Consider the following 16,716-nt stretch of genomic DNA (forward strand, 5'->3'; position numbering starts at 1 on the left):
GGTGGTTCAGGGCACAGGAGTTAGGATGCCATGCTTATGCGTATGTTCTCGCACTTCTTGTGTTCATTTGACTGTGTGTCTGGATGATCTCTCCAACACAGAGCAGAGGTTCCAGAATTTTCTTGGGTCTAGGCCCCTTAGGCCACCCTTTTTTTCCCCTTGCCCCTAGGCTGAAAGAAATACCTAACAGTTCAATTTATTAAGTGTTTAAGTCTAAATAATAAGCATTTATAACCTTACAACTAATAGCTATTTCAAGGAACAGTACTCAAAAATTGAAAAAAAAACATCATTTTAAAATCATTTTTATTATTTTTTATTTTTTTATTTCTTTTTTAAGTAAGAGGAGGGGAGCTAGAGAGGCATACTCCCACATGCACTCTGACCAGGATCCACCGAGTAACTCCCATCTGGGGCCAATGCTCAAATCAACAGAGCTATCCTCAGAGCCTGAGACTGACACTCAAACCAGCTGAGCTGTCCCCAGCACCTAGGGCCAAAACTTGAAACAGCTGAACTACTGGCTGCGAGAGGGGAAGAGAGAGAAGAGGGGGAGAGGGAGGAGAAGAGAAGCAGATGGTTGCTTCTCCTGTGTGCCCTGACTGGGAATCAAACCCAGGATGTCCGCACGCCAGGCCAACCCTCTATCCACTGAACCAACTGTCCAAGGCCTTTTTTTAAAAATTAAAAAACATTTATTTATTGATTTTAGCCAGAGAGAAAGGGAAAGACAAACATTGATCTGTTCTTGTATGTGCCCTGACCAGTATCAAACCAGCAACCTCTGTGCTTCGGGAAGATGCTCTAACAAACGGAGCTATCCAGCTAGGGCAATTATTTTTATTAATTAATTATAGTTGACATTATTGTATTAGTTTGAAGTCTATAACCCAGAGATTAGACATTATGTAACTTACTAAGGGATCATCCCAATAAATCTCACACCTGTCCACCACCACACATAGTTAGACTATTACTGACTGTATTCCCTATGCTGTAGTTCATATCCCCGTGACTATAATGTAACTACCAATGAGTACTTCTAAATCTCCTCACGGTTTTCACCCTTCCCCCCAATTCCCTCTCATCTGGCACCCAGCAACATGTTCTCTGTAACTACGAGTCTGTTTCTGTTCTGCTTGTTCATTTATTTATTTACTTATTTTTAAGATTTAGTTATGGTTAGATATGTACAGTATTTATTGCCTTTTATTCATATTTTAAACTCTTTTCCTTTTTTGTTTTTTGGCATTTTCCCAAAGTTAGAAGCAGACAGACAGACAGACTACTGCATGCACCCGACCAGGACCCACCTGGCATGCCCACCAGGGGGCGATGCTCTGCCCATCCGGGCTGTTGCTCTGTTGCAACCAGAGCCATTCTAGCACCTGAGGCGGAGGCCATGGAGCCGTCCTCAGCACCTGGGCCAACTTTGCTCCAGTGGAGCCTTGGCTGTGGGAGGAGAAGAGAGAGATAGAGAGAAAGGAGAGGTCCCGGGAAGGGTAGAGAAGCAGATGGGTGCTTCTCCTGTGTGCCCTGGCCCAGAATTTAACCCGGGACTTCCACACGCCGAGCCAACGCTCTACTGCTGAGCCAACCAGCCAGGGCCTCATTTTCTTTTTAAAGAAGACCTTTTAACATTTCACCTAATACTGGTTTGATGGTGATGAACTCCTTTAGTTTTTTCTTGTCTGGGAAGCTTTTTGTCCTTCGATTTTAAATGGTAGCGTAGCTGGGTAGAGTAATCTTAGTTGTAGGTCCTTGCTTTTCATTGCTTTGAATATTTCTTTTTCTTTTTTTGGGGGGGGTTGTTTTTTTTGTTTTAATATTTTATTTATTGATTTTTAGAGAGAGGGGATAGAGAGAGAGAGAGAGAAGGGGGAGGAGCAGGAAGCATCAACTCCCATATGTGCCTTGACCAGGCAAGCCCAAGGTTTCGAACCAGCAACCTCAGTGTTCCAGGTTGATGCTTTATCCCACTGCGCCACCACAGGTCAGGCCTGCTTTGAATATTTTTTGCCAACCCTTTCTGGCCTGCAGATTTTCTGTTGAGAAATTAGCTGACAGTCTTAGTTGTGTTGTAGGTAACTGCTTTTCTCTTGCTGCTTTTAAGACTCTCCTTGTCTTTCACCTTTTGCATTTGAATTATGATCTGTTTTGGTGTGCACCTCTTTGGGTTCACCTTGTTTGGGACTCAGTGCTTTCTGGACTTGTATGCCTATTTCCTTCACCAAGGTAGGGAAGTTTTCAGTCATTATTTTTTCAAATAGGTTTTCAATTTCTTGCTTTCTCTTTTCTCCATCTGGCACCCCTATGATGCTAATGTTGGTACACTCCCTCTTCCTGGTCCTTCCTCTCTTTCCTCTTCTCCCTTCTCCTTTTCATTCCTTCCCTTTGCTCCCCTCCCCCATCCCTTCTCCCTTGCTTTTAGCCCTGTGTTGCGCCTGTGAGAAAGCTCTTCTCTTAGGGCTGTGTTTTATACCCACCCTTTTGCCTGTAGGTGTGAAGGACTGTGAAAACAAAGGAAACTAGGAGATTAAACAGAAGCTGTTAGTCTGACAATTACATCTTCAGTAAATACATTTTCTATTTAGGAGTGTCCTTTAAATATGTACATGATTTCATTTCATATTCAGACAACCCTGTGAGGAGGTATTGCCATCCTAGTTTGTGGGGGAGGGAACTGAAGGGTGGGAAAGGAAAACTGATATCTTTGAGTCCCCATTGTATGTCAAGTACCATTAGGAACTTTTAGTGACTTGCCCAAGATTACACATTAGGAGGCAGAGAACGCATTTGAACCTCGGTCATTTAATGAGCTTTATGTGTGCAATGCTTGTACTAAACACCAGTTGAATAAATAAAATTGGACTTCCAGAGGCTATTTTGTGCCATAAACTCACTGAAATGTTTTCCTTTTTTCTTGTCCAGTACCTGCCATAAGCCTCAGCGGGTCTGACAGTGAGCCTGAGGGGAAGCAGCGTAGCTCGGGCTCTTTCGAGGATGCGTTCAAAGCAGACTCGCTCGTGGAGGGAACTTCCTCTCGCTACTCCATGTACAACAGCGTCTCCCAGAAGCTTATGGTATGTTGGCACTTGGGTTGGGTTTCTAAGCTTCACCAGCAAAATGAGAGGAGGGGATTTGTATTGGTGGGAAAAGAAGAAATGCTAGGGCGTGAGTTTTTTCTTTGCTTTTCAGCTACTGCAATTTAGTAAGAGTGTGGCCCTCTGCTCGGTAGAGGTATTGATCACATTGGAATCATCCACGGGAAAATGGCTCCTCAGGCCTGCTTCCCTTGTCCCGTCCAGAGCTGGATCACTCTTAGGTCTTCTGAATAATGAGTTTTTGTTTTTTTGTGTGTTTTTTTTTGACAGAGAGTCAGAGAGAAGGATAGACAGGGACAGACAGATAGGAATAGAGAGAGATGAAAAGCATCAATCATCAGTTTTTCGTTGCGACACCTTAGTTGTTCATTGGTTGCTTTCTCCTATGTGCCTTGACCGTGGGGCTACAGCAGACTGAGTGACCTTTTGCTCAAGCCAGCGACCTTGGGTCCAAGCTGGTGATCCTTGCTCAAACCAGATGAGCCCACACTCAAGCTGGTGACCTCGGGGTCTCGAACCTGGGGTCTCGAAACTGGGTCCTCCGTATCCCAGTCCGATGCTCTGTGCCACCGCCTGGTCAGGCTGATTAAAGAATTCTTATTAGGAGCATGTGTGAACATACTTTTCTACCACGTGGATGTGTGTCAGTGGGTAAAGGGGCTTCATGCTGTGAATTTTTTTTTTTTCATGCTGTGAATTTTTGCTCTAGTGAATGATCTTACAATAAATGACTAAAATCCTGCTCACTCCCAGGGGCCTAAAGTAAATGGGAGTAGTGCAGTCTTAATTAAGTATCGCTTCCAAACGAAGACCCCATTCTCCTTCCCAGCTCCCATCCCCCACTGATGCACCCAGGAAGGAAGGTGCATAGGGAGACCTGCTTACTTTCCACACCAAACTTGAGTGTGTATGTAAAGACCAGAGAAACCTGAGCTTGCCTTCGCCAGGCTTCTGGGGTGTTATAGTCAACTCCTCCATTTTCTGTTGGAGCCGTTTAAGAATGAAAGTTGCCACTTCTGAAGTCACAGTCTGGATTCTAGTTTGAGTGCCGTAAACTTTGGAGAAGTAGAAGATGGGGAGGTTTGTGACTCACCTGTGACCTGGGGAAAGATTTGTTGCTATTGTAGGGATTCGATCCAGCTCTTGAGCAGACAGTGTCCCTTCCAGATGGAATACAGACCCTCTAGGGGGAATCAGATCTTCTTAGGATCCAAGTTCTTTTATTAGACAAGGATCTATAGGGTTTGGAATGCAGGTCTCTTGATATCTGTGGTGTGTCAGTGGACCCAGTGACTCTAGGGTTCAGAATGAGCTTATAGACAACTGTGACATTTAAGAAAATGATTCTGTCTACGATCTGATAGTACCTCCCATACCTCAGTTTTACGTGAGGTGAGTTTTTGGTTACTCTCTTGATTTGGGCTCCTGGAGACCCTCATTGTCCTTGCCAAGTATGGCTGTTTGACTGGCTGAGGGTAAGGCAGAAGTAGCCGCTCGAAGTGGTTCCATTTTAAATTATGTTCTCTTATCAACACTGCTATAGGTCTACTTCTCACTTAATCAGACACATTAGCTGGAAGGGTGGCTGTGCAAATGTCCAGTGACATTCATTAGGTACTGTTGGTACTTTTAATTACAGCTGTGAGGTCCCTTCTCATTTATCCAACTTCTGGCTGTCCTAGACCTTCACTTCCAGAGTAGACAGCCGCCGGGCCCACAGCTAAACGGCAGCTGTGTCTTACGCTTCCTTTTTTATGAGGCCAGAGGGAAAACTTTAGTTCTCATTTTTCTATATTTTTAGGGTTTAGCACAATGTCTGGCATATGATAGGGGCAAATAAATGTCTATTTGTATAAATGCTCCATTTTATCTGTTTGTTTATATAAATGCTCCATTATTGCTTTCTTTCAGGCCAAGATGGGCTTCAAGGAAGGTGAAGGATTGGGTAAATACAGCCAGGGCCGGAAGGACATCGTGGAGGCCTCTAATCAGAAAGGCCGAAGAGGCTTGGGGCTGACCTTGCAGGGCTTTGACCAGGAGTTGAATGTGGACTGGCGAGATGAGGCAGAGGTAACTGGTGTGGGGAGGAGGCGGCGGAAAGTGCCTTTAATCGTCATTAACGAACTAGAAGTCTCTAGAGGCGGTGTGAGCAGGTGGTTAGAGGGGCCTGAACTAGTTTCTTAGATGGAAGGTTTGGGGATGTCCAGAATGGAAACAAGACTGGGGAAGGGGGAGGGAATGATAGGATGTGGATGTGTTTCCTGTTGCTTCGTATGGGACTCTCTAAGATCCAGTGGGTAGAAGATGCTGGAAGGCAGTTTGCCTCCACAAAGATCTTAAATAGATACAGCTTTCCACTAGCGACTAAGGCACCTCACACGGCACCGAGTTCCCTCTGCTGAATGGGTTCAAGCGCCGAATGAGGACCCATTGTGTGAGTGACGGGATTAGGTGCTCTCTAATGTCCTTGCCACTCCACAGCTTTGTGACATCCTTTCTAAACAGGTGTTTGTCCATGCCATTTAGTCTGCTTACCTGCTTGGGTACCAGTTTGTTTTGATTCTGAATCCCAAAGGAGACTCTTAACTTCTTTTCATGGCACAGATAATGTTGAGATTTTATTTTTATTCACTTATTTATGGCCTGTCTTATTCCACAAAGGATTTGAAGTAGGTATAATAAAAATCCTTAAAAATAGTGATGAAATATTACCATTATGGAGTTGAAACTAGAGAAAATAGAAAACAAATGTCTGGTCTTCTGCATAGTTGCTATAATTCAGCTTCATATGTGTCTCTCAGCTCCGGAAAATAGATACTCTGTTTGTCTCTCTGATGTTGCAGTGCGGGAGAAGACTCTCATGACCCCGTGCATGATGAGTCTAATCAGGCTTCAGGGTAAGAAGCCGACAAGCCAGGAGCTAACGGGTCCGGGCTGGTCCTGCTTTGTCGCCTTGTCGTTGTGAGGAGATGGGGCCAGCAGACCGGCAGGCGAGGCAGTGTGGGACAGTGTGTGTAACTGGTGCTAGATGTAGGTCTGTCCCTCAGACATGCTGGGTGCTCCCTGTGTCCTCATTTGTGTGAGAACAAGAGTCCCGATCCCCTGAGTGGGGCAGAATCGGAACTACCTCTGCTAAACTTGAAATAGGAAATTTGCCCATCAAATCTCCTCTATTCATGGAGACAGGCTGTTGAAATCCCTTTTTGAGGAAAAGCTGCCTGAATTACTATCTATAATTCAGTTTTTCTCTTACAAAAGATGCCCTACCTTTTGGTTAAGAGTTTGGCTTAGCTATGAGGTGGTGACCACTTCAAGGTAAATGAGTCTGGGTGGTTCTGGAGCCCCCACAGTGAAAGTGCCCAGGGCCACTGGCCCGGGAGCGGAAAGGGCGAGGCGGGAGGCTTCGGACAAAGCCCACTTCCCTGGCAGCCTTTTATTTAGACGTCCATGGGGAGCTTGAGTGTCCTTTTTTTCTCCAAAGGGGTATCCAAAGTGTATATGGACTTCCTTTTTTTCCCCAAGAGTTGATAAATCACAACCGTTGATGCTTACAGGTGATGGATTTGACCAAGAGGGAAGCCAGGATTCACTGCCAGAGTCATTGACAGAAGGCTTCAGTAATTTTTCTTTTCAGCTTTTCCTCTGTTGATGGTGGTTGGCTTGCCCTTGAGACCTAGCTTTGTGATACCGTTTGATGCCTTTCAGAGCATGTAATATTACCTGGAGCTCTTGCTTCAGTTTGCAGTGGTGAGTCCCTTCTCCACACTGGCTCAGCAGGGGATGTGTACGGTGGCCCTGCCGGCCAGCGCCTGTTTAGGTTTCATGATCCATGTCTCTCTAGCCCAGTGAACTTAGCCCGCCTGCACGTCAGAGTCACCTGGGGACTTCTAAAAGTGTACCTGCACCCGGTCCTCACCTCAGACCAACTGAACCAGTACTCAGGGTAGGGCCCAGGCATCAGTACCTTTTAAAAGGACCACAGATGATCCTAATGTCCAGCCAAGATGAAAACCACTGTTGTAGCTTGATAAGGAAAGTAACTGAGGAGTTAAGAGGAAGCAGTACTTTAGGGATGCCAGTTGCAGCCCTGTCTTAGCATGAACAGGTGAGGAACCCTGTTCATTTTGTAACACTGAAAGGCATCGGGAGGTGAGCCTCGTTGTTCTGTGTCTTCTGCTGTGGTGACCTCATCACAGACACGTGTCCTCTGTGTGCTTGTCTGTGTCCCCACTGCCTCCTGGGCCCAGGACGGTGTCTCTTTAACTCTGCATTCTGAGCACATAGTCCATAGTAGCTACTCATCAAAAACATTGGAACAAATGAAAGACATTTTGAGGTTGGAGAATTTTCTAGGGACTCAAACCAGAATTGGACCTGGCCTTCAGAAGTCACACTTTAAAAGTAGTTCTCAGGTCTCGTGTCGGACCATGGCCTTTGGCCTCAGCTTTCCACTCTTTCCGAGCCCTCTTGATTGTTTTGGGGAAGCCAGGATGAGTTGGGGCATAGCCCTGAGGGTCTGTCTTACCCGACTTACTTCCCTCTCTTTTGTTTGTAGCCCAGTGCCTGTGAGCAGGTGTCATGGTTCCCAGAATGCACCACTGAAATTCCTGACACTCAGGAAATGAGCGATTGGATGGTTGTGGGAAAGGTAGGATTTCAGAGAAGGCACCCTGAAACTGTTGGCACTTATCTCTGACTTCTCTTCGAGTCGGTGTGTGTGTGTCTGTACTTACACGTGAAAAGTGTGAATCTGACCGTCCTGGCAGGAATGAAACTGCCAAGAGGGTGTATCAAGAGCCTTATAGATAAGTTCCTGGAAGATGTGGCAGACAGGGTTTTCTTGTCTCCTAGCCATTTAACCTGCAAGACAACACAAAATGCCTAACTTTTATCTTCCCCGTGGATGCTTTTTAGAGGAGCTTATTATACATGTGTGTTTATTCTAGTCGCTACTGGGCACTGTTCCGGGTAGATGAAAAGGCACTGTACCTGGCCTCAGAAAGTAATGAGGGGGAATTTGTTTCGTGTCCTTCTCTTGAATTGAAAGAATAAAGTAGATATCTACAAAATCAGTATGGTCTAAGAACAGTTCTCAAAGTGTGGGGTCCTCCAGGGATCTCCGAGACACTTCCAGGGGGTCCACAAGGTCGAAGTGATTTTCATAATGATGTGGAAAAGGGTTTTCACTCTTATTTTCTCACAAGGTATCCAGTGGCGCTTTCCAGAGGCTGTGATGCGATGTCACAATTCAGAAAGGACAATCTAGGTGTCCTCTGTGAAGTCAGGTGTTAAGAGATATGCAAAACTGGAAAATAGTGCAGTTCTTCTCACTAAATTATTTTTGGAAATAGTTTTCATACAAATATTTATGTTAACACATTGATTTTTTTAAACTGAAGTAATATTTTGAGTTTTTCTCACCTCTCCCACATAAGTAAAAGCTCTTGGGTCCTCAGCGATTTTGAAGAGGGTGAACCTGAGGACACCCCGTGTGAGCAGCACTGGCTTAGAGGTGGCCTCACTTAGACATAAGGGTGGACCCGATTTTCCCGTGAGGCTCTCTCGAGCCCTTGTTTCTAAGGCGCCACCAGGTCGGTGTCTAGTGTCCTGCGTTCCTGCTCATCCCAGAGAAAGAGGCTTGCTGCTTGGCGGACAGGCTGGATCCTGGGCTAGCCCCATCCCTCTGCCCCTGCCCTGGTTACATACAACTGGAAGGTCTCCTTCCCCTTGGCCTTCTCAGCCTCAGCATCCAGGAGTCTTATGTCCCTTCGCTGCTCTAGTCAGGGCACCCGGGGGGCTGCTTTGGCTTAAGACACCTGGCGTGCAGCCGGAGGGCCGGCGTCTTCTCCTTACGCCTCTCAGGAATGGCTGTTCCCTGGCAGAGACTCGGGCCCTGCTCTGCTCCCTGGGAGCCCTAGTTTCTCTGTCCCTCCCCCCAGGGACAGCCGCGCATGGCCATGACTGACCACTTTCTCCTCCCCATAGCGGAAGCTGGTCATCGAAGACGAGACGGAGTTCTGCGGGGAGGACCTGCTGCACAGCGTGCTGCAGTGTAAGGTGAGGCCGTGCGAGGGCCAGGGCCGGGACCAGGGCTTCGGGGGGCCGGGCGGCTTCCCCAGCTCTTCTGCGCTGGGTGTGCGGGGCTTCAGGTCAGCGGGCGCTTTCCTGGAGATCAGGTGTGCAGCCTGTACATTTCTTCACGTGTCCTGCCTTGTGTGTGCTGTCCCTGTGGTCTGTAGCCAGGAAAGGGTCCACTTAGTCTCAGTGCGCGGGCCACCGTGTTCCTGGGGAGGCTGGTGTGAGAGAGGTTTGGAGTCATTCTTTAGCATCAGATTGGTCTGCATTCAAGGCCTAGTTTTGCAGCTTTTTTTTTCTTTGCTGTGTGACCGTGAGCCCATTGCTTTAGCTTCTCTGAGTTTGTCTTCCCTCATCTAGAAGAGAGGGAGAAAATACTTCCCAGGGCTGCTGTGAAAGTGAAATGAAACACTGGGTGTGAGGCTCCTAGGTGCTGGGTGAACATTAGCCATCACTTGGTGGCTTGGGGCCTGATGTTGGGGCCAGGAAGTAAGCACGAGCCAAGGACACTGAGGAGGCCATGGCCGGAGAAGCCGCGCGGCCTCAGACCAGCCTCTCAGAGCGCGGTGTTCTGACAGGCAGAGGGTTGGCAGTGTCCTTACGGTGACTGGTGCTCATGTGAAGTGAGGCATTTTTTTAGAGAGAGGAAATTGGAGAAGGGAGGAGGGATCCCTGCTGTGTGATAGGAGCCATCGAAATCCGGGTCCTGGTTTCCTCACCCTTTCTTGGTGAGGCCCAGTGGAGAGAGGCCTCGTGTCAGACTCGAGCAGTCCCTTGGGACACTGCAGCTGGAGTGGAGGGACAGCCTTGCTCTGAGGGTTAGCAGTGCCAGGAGGGGCCCTGTGAACAGCCACAGGGGCCATTTATCAACCACTTTCCACGTGCCAGGGACGGGCTTTTATTTATTTTTTATTTTTATTTTTTTAAAATTATTTTTATTTATTCATTTTTTTTTAGAGGGGGGAGAGCGAGAGAGAGAGAGAGAGAGAGAGAGAGAGAGAGAAGGGGGGAGGAGCAGGAAGTTTCAACTCCCATATGTGCCTTGACCAGGCAAGCCCAGGGTTTTGAACCAGCAACCTCAGCATTCCAGGTCAATGCTTTATCCACTGTACCACCACAGGTCAGGCTATTTTTTATTGTTTTATCGGGGATGTAGTTGAGGGTCAGAGTGATTGAGTAACTTGTCTAGGGTCACACAACCAGTCGTTTGAGAGCTGGGATACGCAGGAGCTTTGCTCTTTGGAGGGCTGTTGGTTGGGCTCCGCAGGCTGTAAGAGCCCTGTCCCATCCCCGGGGGGTAGGCTCACCCTGGGGCTTGTAATTCTGTCTGGGCAGAGTGTGTTTGATGTCCTGGACGGCGAGGAGATGCGGCGAGCTCGGACCCGGGCCAATCCCTATGAGATGATCCGGGGAGTCTTCTTCTTGAACAGGTCAGAGGACGTCTCCCACCCCCCCCCCTCCCCCCTAGGGACCCCTCTGCCTTTCCTTTGAGCCTCGATGTCTGGTGCTGAGTTGAGCAGCTTCTCTTTCTTCGTTGCAGGGCGGCAATGAAGATGGCTAACATGGATTTTGTGTTTGATCGCATTTTTACAAATCCACGGGACTCTTACGGGGTGAGAACACATTTCTGCTTCTGAACTGATAATGTTAAAATGGGCTTAAGCTTCAGTGGCTCAGAAATTGCCATTTGTGCACAGCAATTATACCTACTATGCGGTGGAGTTAGTTTTTGTTAGAGGCCTGTTTTGCCCTGAGCTGCTCGCATGGGGCCGCACAGTGCTTCTCGAGGTCCCAGAGTGCCCAGTAGGCATCATCTCTAGGGTTTCGGGCCCAAAGCCCCAGCGCCCGACTGCAGATCCTGTTGCTCACTCCAAGTGGCGGTGGACAGGGCTGCAGCAGTAGAGAAGGGCCATTCCCGGGATAAACCAACAGCTGTGGCATCCAGAGGCCTAGGGAGCAGGGAGCTGAGGCCACTAGTGACAGCATGGGCCCTCCTCCTGAATTCATTAAACAGCATTTGTGGAGCTCCTCCTTTGCACCAGGCACGGTGCTGGGCACCAGGAGTGAAGCTTTGAGTGAGACAGATGTGGTCTCTTTCCCCCAGGCGTGCGGTTCTGGACATTCTGGTGGACTGGAGAGCCGGTGAGGGTGCAGGGCTGGGATGTCTGGAAAGCCTTTCTGAGCTTGCCGGGGCGTGGAGGGCCAGTTGTGACGGGGGGCTTTCGCCTGCTGCCTTTCTACCGGGGAGGAGGTAGAGTGGGCGGGTGCGTGTGCAGTCCTTACAGGGAGCTGATGTCATCTGATCTGGGTGCTGTTTCTGGTCTGAAAGGGCAGTGTTCTGGGAAATGTGTGAGTTGAATGGAATGTGGGCATCTGGATCTTTCCATGGGTCCACTTGCCATCAGTGAGGGGGACGTGGACTGGAGCACTTACACACAGGGCGTGCCACGTAAGTTGATACCTGCCTTGTCTCTGACATTAGCCCTTCTAACCTCCTGGAGGGCCAGGGTAGGAGCGAAAGGCTCTTAAGAGCTGTTCCAGCTCTTAGGTCTGCGGTGTTAAACACGGCCACGTTCCCCTCCTGCCTCTTAGAATGAGCTTTGTGCAGGATCCTGGTCATCAGGCTGTGGCCCTCCTCAAGAAGGGATAAAGCAAAGTGATTTCTGCTCTGCCACGTCCCTTTGCTCTGAACACAGACTCTCCGTGATGGCAGAGAAAGAATAAAGAACATTTCATTCTAGCATTCTGGTCAGGGTTTCAAAGCAGTTCTGCCCAGTTATGGAAAGTTTGTTCTCTGTGCCTGTTTCTGCTGTGCTCGCCTCCTTCCATCAGGTCCCTGGCTGTCCACATACTAAGAGAACGTCCTTTCCGGGTTCTTGAGTGTTTCGGCTCCACCTCCCTCCCTGCTGGCTCCCTGCTGCAAGGCTGGCACGGCTGGCATGTAGCTCTCCCCACCTTTAGTCGTTTCTCCCTCCCCGTTTTCCTGCACCAGCAGGCAGCACAAAAGGGCTCTTGGAATTAGCATCTTGAGAAGATTAGGTTGATGTAATGTTGATTTAATTTTCCGAGCTCCAGATGATTTTAAACCCCGCCTGGCAGAGGAGCTCTGTCAAGCTGCTGGGAAGCCACAGCGTCATTCTGGGCTTTTGAATGAAAACGCCTCCAGCAGCTCGTCTCTGGTTATTGTCTTTTGCTGTCAGGAAAATGAAGTAGGCACCAGGGTTGTACCACGCAGGTGGAGGGTGGAGCTGTTAGTCACATAGGAAAAAGCGGCCATGTTTGTGAGGCTTTGGGCAGCTTCTTGACCTGAAATGATTGTTAGTGGCCATGGAGAATTGCCCTCTCCAGAGATGTTTCTCTGCACTCCACTATAAAAAGGGGCTTCTCTCCAGCCCCTAGTGGTTTTCTTCTTTCTTTTCATCTCTGTTTTCCTCTGAGGACCAGAGTGACAACCAAGGCCAGCAGGCTTGGTGTGTTTTGCAGGTGAGCAGAGATGCTGTAGAGCGTCCAGGGAGAGACGGGAGTGGCTGGAGCCCCGGGTCCATGCGCAACACAGGGATGGGAGTGGACGAAGCCGCGGGCACACACACACACACACACACACACACACACACACCGGGATGGGAGTGGCAGAAGGCCTGGGCACACACGCACACACTGGGGTGGGAGTGGCGGAAGCCGCGGGCACACGCATACACACCGGGATGGGAGTGGATGAAGCCACGGGCACACACGCACACACCGGGATGGGAGTGGATGAAGCCCCGGGCACACACACACACACCAGGATGGGAGTGGCCGAAGCCCCCAGGCCCATGCGCACACTGGGTTGCCAGGCTCTCTGGCTCTCATCAGCAGATAAGAGCATGTGGATGCAGAGCGTGAAGCTCGGGTGGTGTGGAGAGGTTAGAGGTAGACAGTGGGAGGGGACACGACTCAGGTTTTTCTGTGTGCATCTGGTTGTGCAGGTTGTGGTACAAGTTGGAAAGAGACTAGGGCAGGGAAATAAATTGTAGACAAGAAATGGAGGAGGCCGGGACAGAAGTGAATTTAGATTCCTTGGGTACATTAGAAACCGTACATAACCTAGCGTGAGGAATTTGTGTGCCCGGGATGCTGCTGCAGTGAGAGCAGGAGACAGAAACGGAACGGGGATCCTAGGTTTCAGTGCCGTTTCAGAGGAAATTAGATGGTGGAGGCAAAGAGCCCACGGAGACATTGCACACAGAGAAAGATGGGAAAGGACGAGAGCTGTGACTCCGAGATAGTTGATCTAGGTGAACCTAATATCTTACATTTGCTTAGTATTTTACGATCTATAAAGGTTTTGACGTATGGTAATGTATTTAATCTTGTAACAGTTTTAAGAAATAACCTACATTAGCCCCAGTTTGCAGTTGAGGAAGGTTGAGCTTGAAGACGTAAACTGTGTGCTTGCCCTTGACTGCACGGCCGGTATGTGGCAGAGGTGAGCACCCAGCCCTGAGAGCTCCGTGTCTCGAGAGCTTGTCTGAAGCTCTAGCCTGGGAGTGCAGCCACCCTATCCCCTTGACCAAAGAATGGTCCTCCCTTCTATTGGGAACGGTTGTCCTCGACCAGGCGTGCGACTTGGGGAGGCGCACGTGGAGCAGTGAGGAAGGAAGGGGACACCGCCTAGCCAGCCAGATCGCCCTCACAGCTGAGGGCACCATGTCTTGGGATCACAAAATGAGATCGTATCTATGCCCTCTTTTGGAGGTGAGATGTTCTTGTTGATTCATTCCCCTTCCTCCCCATAGACTTCCTTTGGGCCCGCGGCTCACCCGGAGGGAGAGGCTGGGGCCGGGCCAGTCCAGGCCTTGACCTTGTGACCCCTGCCTGTTACCACCGCGCTGTTAGGAAAGTGCTGCGCAGTGTTCTTGGAGAATGCCATTAGGTCTTCTTTTGTGTGCAAATGAATATCCAAAAAATATGAACTACCCATGGCTCAGGAACAAAGACTGCTGGGCTGGCGTGTTGGGGAAGGAGAGAAAGGATTTACATATTTCAGCTTGCCCGAATGGGCTTCTCAGGGGAGGAAGAAGTTTGTTTTAAGCGAAAGTCACTTTTCCCAGAAACTTTTTTGCTGTTTTGATAAAGCTAGGTAGCTATCCTCAGGAAAGGCCCTCGTCACCTAGAGATGGACTGGATGGTGAACACCAGTTTTCCCATGTCTGTCTTAGAACTGTTTCCCCTAAAGTTTTCTTTTCTTTTTTTTTTTTTTAGTGAAGAGCCAACAGGTCTCTGAAATCTGGCCCATTTAAAACATGTGTCCCCAGGAATCAGCTGGTGTTTTATACTTTCTATTTAAACTCTTAATATCAATAATCCTTAAAACCATTGCTTCTTTTTTTTTTAAATTTTATTTATTTATTTTTTACAGAGACAAAGAGTGAGTCAGAGAGGGATAGACAGGGACAGAGAGACAGGAATGGAGAGAGATGAGAAGCATCAATCATTAGTTTTTCATTGCGCGTTGCAACACCTTAGTTGTTCATTGATTGCTTTCTCATATGTGCCTTGACCGCGGGCCTTCAGCAGACCGAGTAACCCCTTGTTGGACCCAGCGACCTTGGGTTCGAGCTGGTGAGCTTTTTGCTCGAGCCAGATGAGCCCACGCTCAAGCTGGCGATCTCGGGGTCTCGAACCTGGGTCCTCTGCATCCTAGTCCGACGCTCTATCCACTGTGCCACCACCTGGTCAGGCAAAACCATTGCTTCTTAAACTGAAAAATGCATGCAAACTACTTGGGGATCTTGTTAAGGTGCAGATCTGGTTCAGAGGGTCTGGACAGCAACAGAGACTCTGTTTCTGCAAGGCTCCTGGGTGACGCCCATGCTACTGCCTGCAGGCCACACCAAGTAGTAAGACCGTACAGGATGCAGTGTTATGGAAGTCATTGGTAATGAGTCACAAAGACCGGCGTGAGTTACATGAACAGCTCCTTAATCTACTGGGGTGACGGCTCTTTTTTTTTTGTATTTTTCTGAAGCTGGAAACGGGGAGAGACAGTCAGACAGACTCCCGCATGCGCCCGACCGGGATCCACCCGACACGCCCACCAGGGGCGACGCTCTGCCTACCAGGGGGCGATGCTCTGCCCCTCTGGGGCGTCGCTCTGCCGCGACCAGAGCCACTCTAGTGCCTGGGGCAGAGGCCAAGGAGCCATCCCCAGCGCCCGGGCCATCTCTGCTCCAATGGAGCCTTGGCTGCGGGAGGGGAAGAGAGAGACAGAGAGGAAGGAGGGGGGTGGGTGGAGAAGCAAATGGGCGCTTCTCCTATATGCCCTGGCCGGGAATCGAACCCGGGTCCCCCGCACGCCAGGCCGACGCTCTACCGCTGAGCCTGGCCGGCTCTCTGAAGATAAGGTTAGCTCTCAGTGGTGGGATTCAGCCAGTTCACACCAGGTCTGGCAGAACCGACACCTACTTTTTTGTTGAGTTCGGTGAACCGGTTGTTAAAATGGTACTCGTCATCAGGGTTCTCTCTAAGGTGACACCATTCCTCACTCTTTTTTAAGGAATCTGTGGAGCAGCGTATTCCAATTCCCATTGTAATGTTCATTCCATCAACAGGTGCAAAACATTGCAAGGACGTCAATCGAGAAGCAATATTTAAATATCTTAACAGTTTTGTTTTTTGTCAGTTATTTAATATTTTTTCATTATTATTTTGAAACTCATAAAAAATCTAGTTTTATGTGTACTTCTTTTATTGTTCTTATTTAAGTATTAAATGCATGAAATGATAAGCTACTTTCAGTATATATTTTTTTATACTTAAAACGGTTGTTAGGGCAGAGAACCGGTTGTTAAATTATTTGAATCCCATCACTGTTAGCTCTCCTCCCTTAGATAAGGGGATTGACAGGTGAATAAATACATTGCATATTGCAAGACAATGACACTCTAGGGCAGGGGTCCCCAAACTTTTTACACAGGGGTCCAGTTCACTGTCCCTCAGACCGTTGGAGGGCTGGACTATAAAAAAAACTATGAACAAATTCCTATGCACACTGCACATATTTTATGCAACTTTGCGGCGCTGCCACATACAGTACTCCAGGAGCACAGGATGCACTCACTGACCACCAGTGAAAGAGGTGCCCCTTCTGGAAGTGCGGCGGGGGCTGGATAAATGGTCTCAGGGGGCCGCAGTTTGGGGACCCCTGCTCTAGGGAGATCAGGGAAGGCTTCCAGGAGGAAGCGATTGTCTCAGCTGGGGGTGTAAAGAGCTCAGAGGGTAGAGAGGAGGAACAGACACAGAGAGGCAAGTCCCCGCACTCATAGCTAAAGGTTAATTGGGGAGACATAATTGGCCATATATTTTAGAGAGTCTTCTGACTGCTGTGTGGGAGTCAGCTAGAGAGGAGGTCAGGCAGGACCTGGGTGACAGCTCTGAGTGCCATGGGAGAGACAGGGAGGGTCTGGACTGAGGAGAGAGTGGAGAAGCAGGTTGCCCCCAACCCGCGGCTGTGGTGCCTGGCGCCCTTGACTGGCACAGTCATGCGAGTCCCCTA

The 16,716-nt window shown here is 48.9% G+C and overlaps 1 protein-coding gene across 3 annotated transcripts in view; it reads left to right on the forward strand.

Annotated features, from left to right (window-relative positions):
• CMTR1 (cap methyltransferase 1) overlaps positions 1-16,716 on the forward strand; it is a 50,808-nt gene that overhangs the window by 11,803 nt on the left and 22,289 nt on the right. For all 3 annotated transcript variants that reach the window (XM_066239888.1, XM_066239971.1, XM_066239805.1), the window contains 6 exons: positions 2,932-3,083; positions 5,016-5,174; positions 7,660-7,752; positions 9,090-9,161; positions 10,515-10,609; positions 10,720-10,792. In XM_066239888.1, the coding sequence (XP_066095985.1) occupies positions 2,932-3,083; positions 5,016-5,174; positions 7,660-7,752; positions 9,090-9,161; positions 10,515-10,609; positions 10,720-10,792 (644 nt within the window). The remainder of the gene's footprint in view (positions 1-2,931; positions 3,084-5,015; positions 5,175-7,659; positions 7,753-9,089; positions 9,162-10,514; positions 10,610-10,719; positions 10,793-16,716) is intronic.

This window comes from Saccopteryx bilineata, chromosome 1 (genome assembly GCF_036850765.1).
Source record: "Saccopteryx bilineata isolate mSacBil1 chromosome 1, mSacBil1_pri_phased_curated, whole genome shotgun sequence".
NCBI lineage: Eukaryota > Metazoa > Chordata > Mammalia > Chiroptera > Emballonuridae > Saccopteryx > Saccopteryx bilineata.